This window comes from Mesoplodon mirus, assembly GCF_964341445.2.
Source record: "Mesoplodon mirus genome assembly, chromosome: 2".
Lineage (NCBI taxonomy): Eukaryota > Metazoa > Chordata > Mammalia > Artiodactyla > Ziphiidae > Mesoplodon > Mesoplodon mirus.
Window position 1 is genome coordinate 231,159,597 of NC_138977.1, and position 16,909 is coordinate 231,176,505.

General features: G+C 54.5%; 1 protein-coding gene across 1 annotated transcript; it reads right to left on the reverse strand.

The window, feature by feature from the left end:
* Nucleotides 1–3,979: 3,979 nt before the first annotated feature.
* On the reverse strand, nt 3,980–12,046 carry ECHS1 (enoyl-CoA hydratase, short chain 1). Its single transcript, XM_082601748.1, has 8 exons — nt 11,897–12,046; nt 10,529–10,726; nt 9,926–10,053; nt 8,991–9,090; nt 7,640–7,744; nt 7,050–7,169; nt 5,859–5,926; nt 3,980–4,884 (listed from the first exon to the last, which is right to left on the reverse strand). Exons 1-8 carry the CDS (start codon nt 11,982–11,984, stop codon nt 4,819–4,821), a joined length of 873 nt encoding a protein of 290 aa, XP_082457874.1. The 5' UTR covers nt 11,985–12,046; the 3' UTR covers nt 3,980–4,818.
* Nucleotides 12,047–16,909: the final 4,863 nt, after the last annotated feature.

Consider the following 16,909-nt stretch of genomic DNA (forward strand, 5'->3'; position numbering starts at 1 on the left):
CACATGCCGCGGAGCAACTAAGCCCGTGCGCCACAACTACTGAAGCCCGCACGCCTAGAGCCCGTGCTCCGCAACAAGAGAAGCCGCTGCAATGAGAAGCCCAGGCACCGCAATGAAGAGTAGCCCCCGCTCACCCCAACTAGAGAAAGCCCACGCACAGCAACGAAGACCCAACACGGCCAAAAAAAAAAAAAAAAAAAAAAGGGCAGTATGGCTTCCTTTTGATTCTCTCTTCAGAACACTTGCCCTGGTGTTATAATCAAATGCAACCGATTTTCTCCCGAGGAGACAAAACCAGTTAGACAAGCACAATTTAATTTATTTTGCAGGACAAGAAAGGTCAACTTGACCTGGGACAGTTCTTGCTTATGCCTCTGAAAATCATAAGCAAAACTTAAACAGTTCCCCCAACTGGCATGAGGTAACCACTAGACAACTCTCTTTAAGAAAATTCAAATCTGTAACCAATCACTATAAAGAATCATTGCCCTCACACTATATACGCCACTTTGTAACAACATCCTCTGAGCCTCATCCCATGTTTTGGTTTGAGTACTCCTGGTTTGCAAACTGTCTTTCTGGTGTGCGCACAATACACTTTTACTAATCTCTACCTAAGTAACTTGTTGGTTTTATTTCTGTTTTTTGTGAACTTCTGCCACTGGGAATGCACACACGGTACTGGCAGGAAGCCGAGGGAATGAACGTGGTGAGCCCTCCTGTGGGCATTCAGCCCACAGCCCCAGCTCAGCGCAGTGGTGCCGCATCAGCCACCAGGCCAGGGAGCGATTGCTCAGGCGGGGCTCCAGCTGAGGCCCCAGACTTTGTGGAGCAGAGACAAGCTGACCCATGGTGGCCTGTCTGGATTCCTGACCCATACAAACTGAGAAAGGAGAACTGATGATTGCTCCGGTACGCCCCCGAGTTTAGGGGTAAGTTATTATGCAGCAGTAGCTGACTAATGCAGGTGGCTCCTGTGCCCTGCCGAGATGTCACCAAAAGCCCTGCTGACACTGCCCTTGGCCTTCAACCCTGTGTCTGCTCTCTCTCTACCCTGCTCCACACGTACAGGCTTGAGTGCAGACCCCAGTGCAGATGCCCGTGCCTGCACCGGCCGGATCATACCTCCGCTTAAGAACCCCAAACCTAACTTCACTGCCCAGCCTGCAGACGGGCTCTCACTCAGGCCAGCTGGTTCTCAGCCCTCCAGGCTCTGGCCCTCCTTACAGGGCTGCCCGGCTTGCCTGCTGGCCACCCGAGTACTTACTGCTGTCTGTGCCGCAGGAAACAGCCCAACCCAGAGCCGGGACAGGCCAGGCTCTCTCCCCTCGGAGCCCGCCCCCTTCCACCTCATTCCCAAATGGACCCTCAGCCCTGCAGTGACACGCCCGGAGGCCTGGCAGCTCCTGCGGAAGTTCTGTACGTGGAAGATGGCAGAGAACCTGAAGTCAACAGACAACCCACGTCCACTGCCCGGCCCTGGGGAGCCTCGCTGGTCAAGGAAGCTGCCCGGGGAGGTGGTCAGCAGGGCCCACACTCAGGCCGCCCACAGTGGCCAATTCCACCCAGTGTGAGCAGTTTCTACTCCAAAACCTGAGTGGAGAGACTTGAAGTTAACATTCCCTGAAGCTTATCTTTTTAGTAGGAATATAAGAGGGAAAAGCCAATTTTATACGGATAGATGAGAATGAAAGGTCTCAGCTTCAGAAACAAATCAAAACCCCAAAACAATAGGGGGCCAGAGGTCAATTAACTCAAGAGGGAGTGGAGGGCTCTCTGGGGCTTGTGGTCCTTGAAGTTCCGCTGGGGTCTGTCTTTAACCCCGTCACCCACAGCAAAGCACACAGTCACACCACTGGACGGTCCCCAGTCTCCCCCAAGCCCGGGGCCACCACACAGCCTGAGAAGATCCTGTTCCCTGGGCCTGGGGGTGGGGCCCCGTCCCTGCCACGGTCTGGAACCCAAACGACCCTATGCGTGCAGACCTTTGAGACACACACACTCTCATGTGCACGTTCCACGTCGGGCCCTTTCTCTGCTTCCGGCTGAGACACTGAGACAAGGGTACCCGCGAGTCTCGGACGGGCCCTCACAACGGGCCCCCCAGCACTCGGGTCTCCGTTGCTCGGAATCGGTTATGAAGGTCACCGCCCAACGCATGTGAAAGATTACACTAATGCACGGACTTGATCCCAACTTGAAAGTTTCCTCCTGCACATACCTCTACTTGTTCATTCCAGATGGTATGTCACTAGTACAAACCCCAGTTACACAGCTTTAATAAATGGGGTTCCCACCTCTACTGCCATGAAGACTGCCTGGCTGGGCCCGGCCTTCCTGACCCCAGGGGAGAGCCTGATCTCATGGTCCCCTTGTACCTACTCCCTTGCCCACCGTTCATGGGCGACTCCATCAGAACTCAGTGTCTGCTGTCTGGGGAGGGTCTTGTCCTGTAATAGAACCACTGCGCCCTTCTCAAACTCCCAACCACGGCACACACTGCAGAATGACAGGGCCTGGGAGGAGACTGCAGAGCTAATCCCCCCGGGCAGACGGTCAGCAGAGCAATTCTTTTTGGGCCCCCGCCCCCAGATGTGCAAATATGACCAGAGCACAAGGGCGAGTCATCGAAGGCGCTGGGCGGCCAGAGCTCCACCGGCCATCTCAGCTCTTCCTCAGATGCAGGTGGGTCTCTCTTGGGTGTTCAGCGTGGGTCCTGGGTGGGGGGAGGGTACACACTCTGGGCCCAGCCCTGCCCAAGGCCATGACTGCAATCCCACACGCAGAAACCTCCGCTGGGCAGGCTGGTCAACAGGCTGCCTGCCCACGACTGGCTGCAGGACAAGGTGGAGGAAACGCCTGTACCAGGTGCTCAGGTCTTCGCTGGGTGGCGGCTCCTGGAAGAGGGCTCTGAGGCCCGATTCCCAGGACAGGCAGGTGCACGTCTCACCGTGGAGCACTTGCTTAGGCAGAGCTCTGCCCTGGGCTCTGAGTGGCACCCATCATGCCGACAGCTGAGCCTCTCTCTGCAGAGCAAGACTGATGGGGTGGGGGTGGGGGCACAACGAAGTCAGCAGAGCTCACCGCTCACCTGGCCGTCTGTTCACCTGCAGCTGCGTTGCCGTGGGCACCACACCAGGAGCCAGGGGGATGCTCACGGTGCCAGCGTCTGCTCCCAGAGGTGCAGCTGTTCTGGCCTCACCTTGGAGGGTCTGAGGACATTCTGAGGCTGGGGGGGCCCTGACCCAGGCCAGCAACTGCCCTCTTCACCCGTGCAGCCCTCCCAGGCAGCAGGAGGACAAGGGCCTTCATCCCGTGCTCCAGGACTCATACGACTCTCCCCCTGGACACCTGCTCGAGAACCTGGTATAAAATGGAGGGTTTCGAGTTCCAAGCTGGGCTGTGACCTGAGGATTAAACAGCAGACGTCTGGTCGGGGCAGAGGTGTTTCCCAGTACCTCGGTCACTCATTCACCCAGGGTCCTGCAAGGTGCCTGACACTGCACGGTGACCCGGGGGACGCAGCTGGCCCTCCCGGGGACGAGGCCACCAGAGGAACCTTGGTGTGTAAACTCTACGTCCTCCCACAGCAAAGGGCACTAATCCTGCGCCAGGTCTGGGAACACGCATTTTAAACCGACGCCCCAGGGATTCCGACACAAGCAGTCCTCACACCAATCTGGGAGCCTCGGCCCCCAGCAGCCCAGCCCCACAGTGCAGCCCTTCCCTTCCAGACGCACTTGAGCTGAAATGCCAGGATTCGTGCAGCGAACGTTCGCTGCACCGTCGCCACGACAGCTCTGAAACAAGAACCTGGACATGGTCTAAACATCCAACACCACGTGAATAAACAGATTACAACGTACACACGTCATGAAGTATTTCAGGGCCGCTGAAAAGAACACTCGTGGGAACAGTATTCAGCCATGAAACGAAACGAAACGAAACGAAACGAAACTGTTAGTGCCACAACCTGATGGACCTTGGAAATAGTATATTAAATCCAGTGACAGAAAGAAAGTGGAACACAGGTCCCCAGGGCCGGGGGCTGGAGTAGGGAGCTAGTGTTGAAGGCGTAAGGCTTCTGTCTGGGGTGATGAAACAGTCTGGAGATGAAGAACACTGGGAATACACTGAATGCTGCTAAAATGTGCATTTAAAAATGGGTAAAATGAAAAAAAATGCTAGTCACACAATAGGGTGCATTTGTGTGACAGAAGCAGAAGGTGATCAGTGCACCTTGCAGAAACGTGTACATGGAGAACCATTTTTGTACAAAGAAAATGGAATTTCACACCAGAGCGCGTGTTCACGCACGTGGGCACAGAAAGACATCCTGAAAGCCACAAACCTGTGAACAGTGCTTACCCTCGGGGTGGGATGTGGGTGCCTTACTTTAAGAACCTTGTTCTGTTTGAATGTTGTTACTGAGAATGACAAACAAAAGTTTTAAAAAAGTGACAGAACATTCAAATCTAGCGATAACTAAAAGAAAGGCATAATGTGACCTGAAGTTTGTCATTTAGTCAAGAGCACGTCTCTTTAAAGGCCCAGCAGCGAGGCCATCCCTCTGAGCGGCCACGTCCACCAGCTGCAAACGACACCGCGACCAAGCTAGGGGTCCTCACGAGAGCCGGGTGAAGGCCACCTGCTGCTCGGCGGGGCGAGAGCCCACACAGCCCCCCAGGGCCCCTCACAGCTGGAGAGAAGCTGGTGTGTCACTGACACTGCGTTTGAAAGAGAAGGATTTATTTGCTTCTGAAGCTGACAGGCCGTGTTTCTCCTCCTCAGCTCGAGGTGCTGAGGCAGCCACAGCTCTTACTGGTCTTTGAAGTTGGCCTTCCTCTTCTCCACAAACGCGGACATCCCTTCTTTCCGGTCTTCCTGGTGAGAGAAGGGGAAAGGCAGAGGTGCACGGTCACTCTGCGCGGAGTCCAGGTGCGCAGCGCTGCCCGTGTCAGGGCTGCTCGCTGCCTTCGGCCGTCCACTCGCCGGGTTCTGTGGCGCGATCACCTCAAAAACTGGGAATGATCCCAGTTCCCAGGGGCGGCCTGGGAATGGGTATTTTCCCCTTAAACGCCCCCGCCCTGCCTTTGTCATGGTCATTCAGGAACCACTAACCTATGAGTCGAATAAACTCCCATCTACAGAGAACCTCAGATGCATGTACTGGGGTCATTCACCAAATCATGACCTGGATTCAGTCGTGCTCTAGGTCAGGTGGTGTCCTGAGGGTCAGGAAGCAGGACACGAAAATCCAAGCTCTACCTCTGCATACCTTCCTCTGTGTGCACACATGCACACATACATGCAATCACACACATGTGCACACACGCACCTGCACTTCCTCAAGAGCTAAAGCCATTTTTAATCTTTCTTTTATAAAATACCTAGATGTGACTTTCTGATAATAAAAGATCAGTTTTAATAACTATTAAGAGAATGATTTCCTTTGAGTTACTGGCAGATATCCTAGAAAATAATGCTCCAAGCCTTCAGATTACAGTATTATAATACATTCGAGCCCCATTCCAAGTAACTGGAACAATCTAGGAAAATCATGAGTAAATGGATTGCATTTTAAATACAGCAGTTGCTGTTTAAGGGTGCAATTTGTAAGATCTTTTGTTAATAGGAAATAACCCTGTGTAAGTTTCTGTACTTTTGAACTTCCACAAACTGTACTTATTTGAAAAAAATCAATGCTCAGTGATAGAACACATGTGATCCAGCTACAGGGGAAGCTAAGAGTTCTGACCAAAGAGAAATGGTATTTAGTGATAAAGCCCATAAGGAAATGCCAGGAACGTCTATGGCTGGACCGTGTGTGGTTCTCCACGTGAACGAGGCTTACTTACGGTAGCAAAAGTTGAATAGAAGAGTTTCTTCTCCAACTTAATGCCCTCTGTTAATGTCATTTCAAAAGCTGAAAAAGAAAACCCTGAAGTTAGGAGCTGAGATGCCAGATGTGGGAACGCAGAACGTTTTTGTGGAGGCAGGAAACACCCTCGGGGACTGATGTGGACTTTGACTTCACCAACGACGTTTCAAGTACAGCCTCCCTGCTCAAATGCACCACCCCAGCCGAGACGTCCAGTGAATACTGCTCCCGGCCTCCCAGTGTCCTGCACGGGGACCTGGATCGAAGGTGGGACGGCAAACTGTCCAGTCACGAGAGGGCTGAGGAAGCCCATGACACTGAACTCAAAAAGCACGACAAATAATTAAGGACAACACCCAGAAAACAGAACTCTGTGCAGAACAGAGTGAGTTCCAGGCCATCTTTGCAGTGGAGGTGATGCAGGTGCGAGGCTCGCAGAAGCATTTCCTTGGCGGCACCTGTAGCTGGGTCCCCGCGGCCAGCGCCCAGCCAAGGTGACAGGTGCCTTGGGCCTTGTGGCATGTCCCCTCCTTTGCTGCATGCTCCACACGCTCGTGCCTGTGTGAACGCTCTGGCCGGGGGCCCGGGAGGCCGGTGAGCAGAGACGGGGGGCAGAGCGGCTCGCCGCGGGCACACACGGCTGTCCCAGCTCACCGTCCTCTTGACAGGCGACATGGAGCAAAGGGACAGCCTCACTCCAACGGTGAGAACAAATCGCCATGTTAACACTCAAGCAATTCCGAGGAGGGGCGGTCAGAGCTGCTCTGCCAGCAGAGAGAGGACGCCCAGTCCACAGCGGCAGCCGGGAGCATGCTCTCTGCCCCCAGCTCATCCCTGACAGATGGGCGGAGCTGCCGGCCGAGAGGAGCCTCTTCCTCCCAGGTTCCCCAGGTGACCCTTCCGGGGCTTCCCCTGCACGCCAGCGCCAGCCCCCTGCCGCCTGTCCCCTAGGCTGGCCCTGTTCTCGGGTCCCGCTTCCAAGGGGAGCTCAGGCCATTTCAACAGAATTTGTGAGCGAGCAACTAGAAACCAGAACTCTACGAAGAGCCAAAATCGAAATACCAAGAACCCTAACAATTTTTGTCCAGACCGGTTAAGATGCATAATTCTGACCCCAAATTGTCAAGCCTCACAACTACTGTGCGGCCTTCTCCACTCTCCTCCCTACCTGCATTCACTGATTCTTTGGCCATCGCTGTTACAATTTTAGAGTTGCTGGCAATTTTTTCTGCACACTTTATGGCTTCTTCCACCAGTGTCTCAACAGGAAAAATTTTGCTTACAAGACCTAAAACACAAAAAGGTAAACACAACACGTGGAAGCAGCTGGTTCTCGTTCTCTAAGCCACAGCACAGGCCTCTGGGTGCCGACAAGGCAGCAGGGACACAGGAAAGGGTCCACGGTGTCCCCTGGTGGGGCTGCCACCCTTGGCTGCTGCAGTCACTGGGCTCTTACAGTCACAAGTCACTGAGGGTCCAGGAGAGGGCATGCCTGTGGAGGGTCTCGGAGACCCTGTTGCTGATGTTGGCCCTGGGAAGCGGGGCGGTTTCACTATTGCTCTTTAGCCTGCATGCATGTCTCAGTTACTCCTTTGAGCATGTGGTATTTCAAATAAAAAAACAAAGGCAGTGAGTCTCCCAGGCTCCCAGGACACGGGAAAGCTCTGTGCTGATCACCGGTGGGAGCCCCTGGACGCAGCCCTCCCCCTCCACCCAGCTTCCTGAGGGGGCAGCTCCACGGGAGGCTGTGGCCCATACCTGCTTGCCTGGCATCCTGGGCCGAGATCCGGTCACCAGTGAGGACCATCTCCATGGCCAGTGACTTTCCGACGGCACGGGTTAGTCTCTGGGTGCCCCCTGCACCTGCAGGGCAGAGGGCTGCTAGGCACGGATGGCTCTGCCGCCAGGATGCACAGACGTGCTGTCCCCAAGTGCCCCAGGGCTGAAGATGGGCCCCTTGGGTGGGGTGGGTGGGCAGAACCCAGGCGTCCAGCAGGTGGGAAAGCCGGGGGAGGCTCCTTTCCACACTCGGGTCCCCCCGCCTGGTGCCCTGGGTTCCCTGCACCAGTACCTCTCAAGCAGAAGTCAGACGACGGACAGACACAAGGAGCTCGCAGCCCAGGGCCCCAGACCCTGACCCGACCCAACCCGGAGGGCAGCTGGGGGGCAGCCTCTGAGCGCGGCTCGCTCTGCTCCAGGTGCGGGAGGGACAACGCGAGGGCGCCCACCTCCCAGGGCTCCCAACATGCTGCTCTCTTCCGGGTTCCGCCTCCCCGGGTCCCGCTTCCCGCCCCCTCCTACTCACTCCACGGCCTCTAGCCGCAAAGAGAGTGGTCTGCCCAGTCATCCGCCCACGGTGAACCCCAGGGCTGCCAGACCGAGCCAAGGGGCCACCTGAGGGGGGCACCCACAGTCCAGCAGGCTTGGACGCTGTCTCAACGCAGTGGAGCCCTCAGGCACTGGGATGGGAAGGCCCTGGTGGTCACCTCAGCTGACCCCAGACACCCTCTCCTGACCCCACGGCTGCTCCCTGCCCAGCCCAGCTGGCTCGGGAGAGGCCCTGGGCTCCACGCTCTACACTCAGGGCAGAGACCCTGTGTAGACACAGCCCGGAGTCCTCGTCAGGTGGACCGAGGGGCAGAGGTGTCACTGTTGGCCCACTGTTCCTGTCGCCCTGCCCACGGGGGATCTGATTCCCTGCTCTGAACCTGGGTGAGGCCATGGGACGCGCTCTGGCCACCGAAACATGAGCTCACAGTGTTGGCCCGTGGTCACCGTGTTCTTTTCTCTGAGCTGCTGACCAATAAAGATCCAGCGCAGATGTGGCTCATGAGCAAGACTCACTGCGGTGAGAATCCACCGTGTGGCCAGCCTTTCCTATTCGTGTCGGACAAGGGACCCAGCCACTCCAGAGGAGCCGGCACAGCTCCGAGGCCCCCAAGCCACTCGCAGCGCCGCTGTGCCCACGTGACCTTAGTGTGCAGACAGGCAGCCACCGTCCAGGCTCACACGACAGCCCCACGTGCTTTTGTCTGACACTGGAACAGCCCAGATGCCCCCGAGACGTGGGCAGATTGCGGACGATGCCAAAGCTACCATCAGTCCCTACCTGGGATGGTTCCTATTAGGATCTCTGGCTGCCCAAACTGGGCTTTCTCTCCAGCATAAATGATGTCACACATCATAGCAAGTTCACAGCCACCACCAAGCTGCAAAACAACACGAGGTACCACAGAGGAACCCAGTCAAAAATCACTCTGTTTGCTTACTTGAATTTTCTATTGAAGTGAAACACAGTCTAGGGTACAGCAAAGATTAACAGAGATGCAAAGTTAGTTAACTGTTCCCACAAATTACCTACACAGTTGATGCCAGCAAACTTTCTGTAAAGGGCCAGACAGCAAAGGCCTGTGGCTTTGCAGGTCCTACAGTGTCTCTCATGGCCACTCCACTCTCTGCCGTGGGGGCTCGAAGGCAGCCAGGAGGGGGAGAACCGACGGCCATAACCTCTGCCCGCTGACCCGCTGACCCCAAGGGAGCTTTACTAAGGAATCGTGAGTTCAAACACCCTCCTGGCTTCTCTACAGGCCACAACCAGTCCCAGAGCCTCTGAGCTGTCCAGGAGCCTAAAGGAGACCCCGATGGACCAAACAGGGGAGGCAGAACTTTCAACAGTAGTGAAAGAGGTTAGTTTACAGGGCAGTGTAGGTTGGAAAGTCATCAAAACTGCACAGAGAGCCAACACGTGTGCCCTTAACCTTGCAGTGGGGGAAGAGCACCCCCGGGGAGCCTCAGGACTGGGGGGACGTTACTAACAAAGGAATCTGAAGCCCAACAGCTGAATCCCCACTAACACAGCAGATGCTGAAGCACCTCCTCCCTTTGCAGTTCTTGGCTCTTCAGGATCCCTGCTCAGAAAAGGCCTGCGAGCCTAGGACCGAGACTCAGGTCTCCCCCAAATAAAAACCAGTTCTACTGCACACACACAAGTACAATTCCTTCAGGTGTTCTGAGCGCAAGGAGGTGGCATGGGCGGGCACTCACGGCGTAGCCATTGACAGCAGCTATGACCGGCTTCTTGACCCGAGAGAGTAGGTCCCAGTGGCTCAGGAACTTGTTGGAGTAGCAGCCCTGGAACGTCAGATTCTGCATTTCCTTGATGTCGGCTCCAGCTGTGGTGGAAATGAGGTCCCGGTTACCAGAGCAGAGACCCCACACCAACAGGTAGCTACTGAGTGTGCCCCGCCAGCAGGCACCGAGGGTTGCAGGGGATGGCCACGTGGACACACAGCTGGGCAGGGGGAGACAGTGCAATACGCTGTGATACGAGCTGATGGAGGTGATGCAGAGGGATGTGGACGGGAAACAGAGCGGAGGGGGACTCGGAAGAGGCGGGGCTCACTCACTAGTCACTCGCACCCGAGACGTGACTGCCCCTGAACACACTGGTTGTGCTGGCGGAGCACACTCAACGTTAAACGTCAGAGGGGCCCCTCCAAGCAGCCTGGGGTTTGGTCCGCTTTACGTAAATAAACCCCCAAGTCGCAGAACCTTCCTGATGCATTCACGGAGGTGTAAGGCTGCCTGCCTCATGCCACGGGTGCGACCGCACACCTGGGCAGCCTGCCACCACGCTGCCCGCCTCACCTGCAAATGCCTTCTCCCCACCCGTGAGGACGATGGCCCCCACAGCCGGGTCCTCCTCGAAGGCCTGCAGCGCCTGGTTGAGCTCCATGATCAGGCCATCGCAGAGCGCGTTGAGTGCCTTGGGGCGGTTCAGCTGGACCAACCCCACGTTGCTGTTCTTCCCCTTCTTGGCTGTGATGATGTATTCAGAGGCTGCGCCTGGGGGGAGAGGGGAAAAGGGGATGTCCACTCACGGAGACACCAAACTGGGGGGATGCACCCGTCAGTGGACAGAGTGACCCTGACAGGACCCCTGAGGGCCCCTGCTCAGTCCCTGGTGGCTGCATCATGCAGCCTGCGGCAGCATGGGTGGCTTTTACAGTGCTCTCTGCTTTCACGGATGTTGGAACACTTCCTTAAGTTAAAAAAAACCCAGCAATGAAGAGCAGCCTTCCTTCTCCTGAATGCCTCGGTCGGCGCTTCCCAGGACACGCACTAGAGACAGCCTGGGATCCTGTAGAAACAAGGAATGAGGAGACGCCTTCTTTAAACAAATGCCAACTAGGTGAGGGCAATTAAGCTGCAAACAGAACAGAGTTCCAGCCCTGCTGGGTGGACAGTCTGGTGGGAGGCACACAGGCAAAGGGCAAGTGCCAGGGCATGGGCGGGGGCAGCCCGCTCAGAGCTGGGGCCAGCAATGACCTGGAGAAGAAGGTTAGCCAAGGTGGTGGCTTCCTTGAATGGGGAATCAGGGATCGCGGTACCTATCCCATGCGCTTGTGGGACGTGACTGAAATTACACGTGTAAAGGCAGCATGCCTGTCACATACAAGACCAGGAATGGTGGCTGGGTACAGGCCAGGATGTAGAAGCGGGTGGTCAAAGAGAACTCAGGTAAAACCCACACGACTTGGTAGCTAGGTCAAGTGGACACACAGGTGAAGGCAGAGGCCGCAGAGATTCTTTCCCAGCGACATCGACATGGCCAAGAGTTCCTGCGAAATGCGGGTGGGGGGGGTGGCGAGTGCGCTCAGGAGAGAGGAGGAGGGGCGCCCGGCTGGCGGGGGTGGGGCAGAACCTGAAGGACACACCCGGGGAGAAGCAGTGGACATGGGGAGGCCTGGGCAGGAGGCACTGCAGGACAGCAAGTGCGACCCTTTCCAATTGCAGAGGCGCTAACCGCACGTTCTCTTAAAGTCTGAGGACTTTCACACCGAACGCTGAAATGGCCAGAGGTCTTGGCACTCCGTCCCGAGTCCTCGGAGTTGAGACGCTAGTGACCCCAGGGCTCCGCGAGCTCAGGCAGCAGGTACTGGGAGGGGTCCGGCCCTGCGATGAGGGCCCGGAGGACTCCCACCGCGGGCCCGCACCCCTCGGCCCCGCACTCACTCGAGGCGAAGGAGCGCGGCGCGGGGCAGCCGGGCCAAGTGCACAGCAAGGCGCGGACGCTGGGCTGCAGGGCCCGCAGGGCGGCCATAGCTCTTGCGTGACGGCAGGTCGCTCCGGCCGCCCGCCCCGCGGAGCCGCCCCCCGGCCGCGCCAGTCAGGGCCCGCCCCGCCCACGGGCCAGCATCGCGAGATCTCGCAGGTCTCGCGAGATCAGCCGGGCGGCGGAAGTGGCCGGGGCGATGGGCCTGAGGTTTAGGAGAGAAGGTCAGGGGGCGGGGACAGGGGGCGCGGGGAGGGGCACCGGCGTCCAGGAGGAGGGGCCGGGGCGGGGACGAAGGGTGGAGGTTCAGGTTCAGGTCCGTCCCCCGGTCCGCGCCGCCTTTGGCGGACCCCAAGCCGTAGGAAGTATCCCTGAAGACCTGAGAGCAAACCCTCCGGGCCGACCGAGCCGTGGGGGTGGAAACACGCGTGGACCGTGCGCCGCAGCCCGAGCCCGGGGTGTGACCGCTCGGGGCCGGCCGGGACGCCCTCGTGGTCGGGAGGGACCGCCGGGAGGCCTCTCGAGTAAGCAGGCCCGGGGTGCTGGCCCGCGGGGCTCCTGGCGGAACTGTCCGCCGGCCTGCGCCGCCTCTGTTCTTCAGGCCCCGGCAATGCCCTTAGCCTTTGGCCCTTCCCGCCGTTTCCGGGAAACGGCGTGTGTCTGGGTGCGGGGCAAGCGGGTCGTCCCCGCACCCGGGTGACTGCGCCTCGAGCCACAGCTGGTTCCCGGACTCGCAGCTGGAGGCAGTGGCTGTGGGGCATGGAAAGCCAAACCTGCTGAGGACGGGTAGACTGGAGCTCGCTAGAGCTGGGCGGATACACCTGTGACCTGAAGTCAGCCGTCAGGGCAACGTGCAGCTGTAACCCGCGCAGAAAGCCAGACTCTGACAGCAGGTGTTTATAGAACACCAAGCAAAGGAGTGGGAGACAAGCCTCAGATCCACTCAGACCAGCTCAGATAAGCCTCCGACCAACTTGATCTTTGAGTTAGGGGATTTTTTAAAAAGGGGAACAAAGAAAGAGGCTGGGATTCATCATCGTTTTGTGACATTTCTGAATCTAGTTTCAGGTCTCAGGCCGTCTCTGGTTTACATTCTCAGGCCAGGCGGTCCATGGCTGGGGGGGTCTGTGAGCTCATCTTGCCCTGGAGAAACAACCAGAGTTTGTACATTAACGATGATGTCTACAAGGCAGTTTTAGTACATTAGCGATGTTATCAACAGCAGCCATCTTAGTCACCTGACTCTGGTTGATTAGTGCTCAGTTAGCACAGGATTGAGGTCAGAGGGAACAAGAAAGGGAATAAAGTTTTGGGTGGAGAGATGAATCATGAACTCAGTAAGGGAACTCGGTTTTAGGGGGACTTGGTTTCAATAGCACGGAGAAATCAGAGATAATACTGTGGGAAGGAGTTGTGGGAAGGAGTTGAGAGGCAGAAGTGCTTAGACAAGGAAAAGATAAATTATTAACAAAATGCTTCCTTTTAGAGGCATCATGTAACTGATTTTTTCATTGCCAAGCACTGTGGCAAACATCTACCTTCTTATTTCTCTTCCTGTCCCATTTCGTGGTCCAGGTGCTCATGAAGTGTGTGCAGTATTATTCATAGCAGCTGCACAAGGTGGCTGAGGGACATTTTGCAACATTAAACAATTCATATCACTCTGAAACGTATGTATTTATAGGTCTAGATATAACAGGAGTGCAGCATAACACTGACTCTTTACATTGGTAACTTGGTATCTATTGAACGCTAGATTGTGAATAGTTTTATTTGTATAAAATAAGATGTAATTAAACTTTAACAATGAAATCATTAAAGTACTTTGATTTATAAATTTCAGATGTTTAGACACATATTATTGGCCTCCGTTTGTATTCGTGCCCAAGTTCTGCAAATTCAAGGGTGGAGATAAAAAGATCACTTACATGGGAATTCCCTGGCAGTCCAGTGGTTAGGATGCTTTCACTGCTGGGGCCCGGGTTCCATCCTTGATCAGGGAACTAAGATCCCACAAGCTGTGTGGGGCGGCCAAGAAAAAAACAAAAAAAGAAAAAGGTCATCTACCAATGAAGAGCAAAACGGATATTTTCAGGTAAATAATAAAATCCAAATCAGAATTGGATACTCAGCAAACTTTATTTCAGGGCTGAGGATAGACTAAAGACATTTTCATGCAAAGAGAAACATTACCAAAACTCTTTACCAAAGGAGCCTCTGTCTTAGTATGGGCTGCAGTACTGTGACAGGTACCCAAAGGGAAATGGCTCCAACATAAAGGAAATTTTTTCCTAACCCCCCAGGGCTGGTGTTGAGGTCAGGTGGCTGCTATCCTTCATGAAGTAATTTAGGAACAAAAGCACAAGTGACAAAAAAATATATAAATTGGACTTCACCAAAATTAAAAACTTTTGTGTTTCAGAGGATACAATGAAGAAAGTGAAAAGCCACCCCACAGAATGAGAGAAAAAATCTTGCAAGTCATAGATCTGATAAGGGTCTTGTGTCTAGAATATATAAAGAATACTTTCAACCTGCTAACCTAAAAAATAAAACAGCCAGTTATTTTACCATTTTTCTCTATTTTATAGAGAAAAGGGAGGAAGTTAGGAGGGGTTGTTTTGAAGAAAAGTCAATTGGAGGAAAATGAGAGTTCAGGGTGATGACAGGTTCTCGTTGGCCTGGCAGCTGGGGCCATCACTTTCCTGTAAGAAATGCAGTGAATCTCTTTACTGTTGGTGATCCTTCTCCTTAGGTCTGTAATTGACAGTCGAGAGGTACCTGCCTGGGCTTCCCTGGTGGCGCAGTGGTTAAGAATCTGCCTGCCAATGCAGGGGACACGGGTTTGAGCCCTGGTCCGGGAAGATCGCACATACTGCGGAGCAACTATGCCCATGCGCCACAACTACTGAAGCCCGTGCTCCACAACAAGAGAAGCCACTGCAATAAGAAGCCCGTGCACCGCAACGAAGAGTAGCCCCTGCTCACCGCGACTAGAGAAAACCCACACACAGCAGCGAAGACCCAACGCAGCCAGAAATAAATAAAAATAAAAATAAAAAAGGGTACCTGCCTGGGAGCTCCCTCTGCTGGCCTCCCAACTCCATTTTATTTTTTTAAATTAATTAATTAATTACTTAATTTTTGGCTGTGTTGGGTCTTCATTTCTGTGCGAGGGCTTTCTCTGGTTGCAGCGAGCGGGGGCCACTCTTCATCGCGGTGCGCGGGCCTCTCACTGTCGCGGCCTCTCCCATTGCGGAGCACAGGCTCCGGATGCGCAGGCTCAGCGGCCATGGCTTACGGGCCTAGCCGCTCCACGGCATGTGGGATCTTCCCGGACCGGGGCACGAACCCGTGTCCCCTGCATCGGCAGGCAGATTCCCAACCACTGCGCCACCAGGGAAGCCCCCAACTTCATTTTAAATGAGGTTTCCCTGTATTAATTTTCACAAACTCAGTAATAAAAAGACAATTAGAGGGCTTCCCTGGTGGCACAGTGGTTGAGAGTCCGCCTGCCGATGCAGGGGACACGGGTTCGTGCCCCGGTCCGGGAAGATCCCACATGCCGTGGAGCGGCTAGGCCCGTAAGCCATGGCCGCTGAGCCTGCGCATCCGGAGCCTGTGCTCCGCAATGGGAGAGGCCACGACAGTGAGAGGCCCGCGTACTGCAAAAAAAAAAAAAAAAAGACAATTAGAAAATGAGCAGAGGATGAACAGACATTTCTACAATAAAGATATACAAATGGCTGATAAGCACACAAAAAGATGCTCAACATTGTTAGTCACTAGGGAAATGCAAATCAGTGGTATCATGAGATACCACTTCACACCTACTAGGATGGCCATAGTCAAAAAAGATAGGTAAATGTTGTGAGGACGTGGAGAAATTGGAGCCCTCATACAGTGCTGGTGGGAATGTAAAATGATGCAGTCACTTTGGAAAGTCTGGCAGTTCTTCAAAAGGTTAAACATAGAGTAACCATATGACCCAGCAATTCCACCCCTAGGTATATGCCCAAGAGAAGTGAAAACGTGTCTACACAAAAACGTGTACGTGATTATTTATAGCAGCATTATTCTTAATAGCCAAGAAGTGAGAAAACACCCAAATGCCCACCAACTCATGAATGGATAAACAAAATGTGATACCTCAATACAGTGGATACATTAGAATTTATGAGAATATACGATGGAGTATTATTCGGCAATAAAAAGCATTGAAGTGTACCGATATGTGCTACGATACGTATGAACCTTGAAAACATGATGCTGGAAGAAGCCAGACCCAAAAGATCACACAGTGCATGATTCTACTTATATGAAATGTCCAGAATAGGCAAATCCATAGAGGCAGAAAGTAGATTAGTGGTTGCCAGGGCCTGCAGAAGGGGGTAGTGGGTGCTGCTAAAGGGTAGGGGGTTTCTTTATGGGGTGATGAAAATGTTCTAAACTTGATGTGGTGTTGGTTGCACAACTCTGAAAATATATTGTAAACCAATGAATTGTACGCTTTAAATGGTTGAAGTGTATGGCATGTGAATTCTAATCAATAAAGCTGTTTATAGAAATGAACTGCCTGATTTGGTTAAACCACAGGTGATGTCACTGGGTAGTTGCAGCTTCTATTGCCATAGGTGGCCCTTGGGCATCAGGAGAAGCCCAAGACTTTGTAGCAGTCCGACTGGAATGAGGTGTGTATGTGTTGGAGCTGCTGCTGGTGGCCCGAGACCCAGCAAGAGAGTCCAGGACCTGCCCACAGCCGCATGAGCATGTGGGATGGTGATGATGGACCAGCTGCAGGTCAGAGTGCCGGCTGCCCCCGCTGTTGGATTCAAGCGGTAGTGCTACACTGAGGGGACAAAAAGCAGAATGCCTGGACCCTCCGCCCCCCACAACTCCTGGGGTCTAAGGTGCTCCCTCCCCCGGAGTCAGAGCACTGCCCTCTATCCATGGCCATAAAGTCAGTGCGTCAC

Coding starts and splice junctions, on each gene's coding strand:
- ECHS1 (XM_082601748.1), bottom strand. CDS start 11,984: ATGGCCGCCCTGCGGGCCCTGCAGCCCAGCGTCCGCGCCTTGCTGTGC. Junction 9,091..9,925: donor CTGCTGTCAATGGCTACGCC/GTGAGTGCCCGC, acceptor GTTGTTTTGCAG/CTTGGTGGTGGCTGTGAACT. Junction 5,927..7,049: donor CAAAGAATCAGTGAATGCAG/GTAGGGAGGAGA, acceptor TTTCTTTTTCAG/CTTTTGAAATGACATTAACA.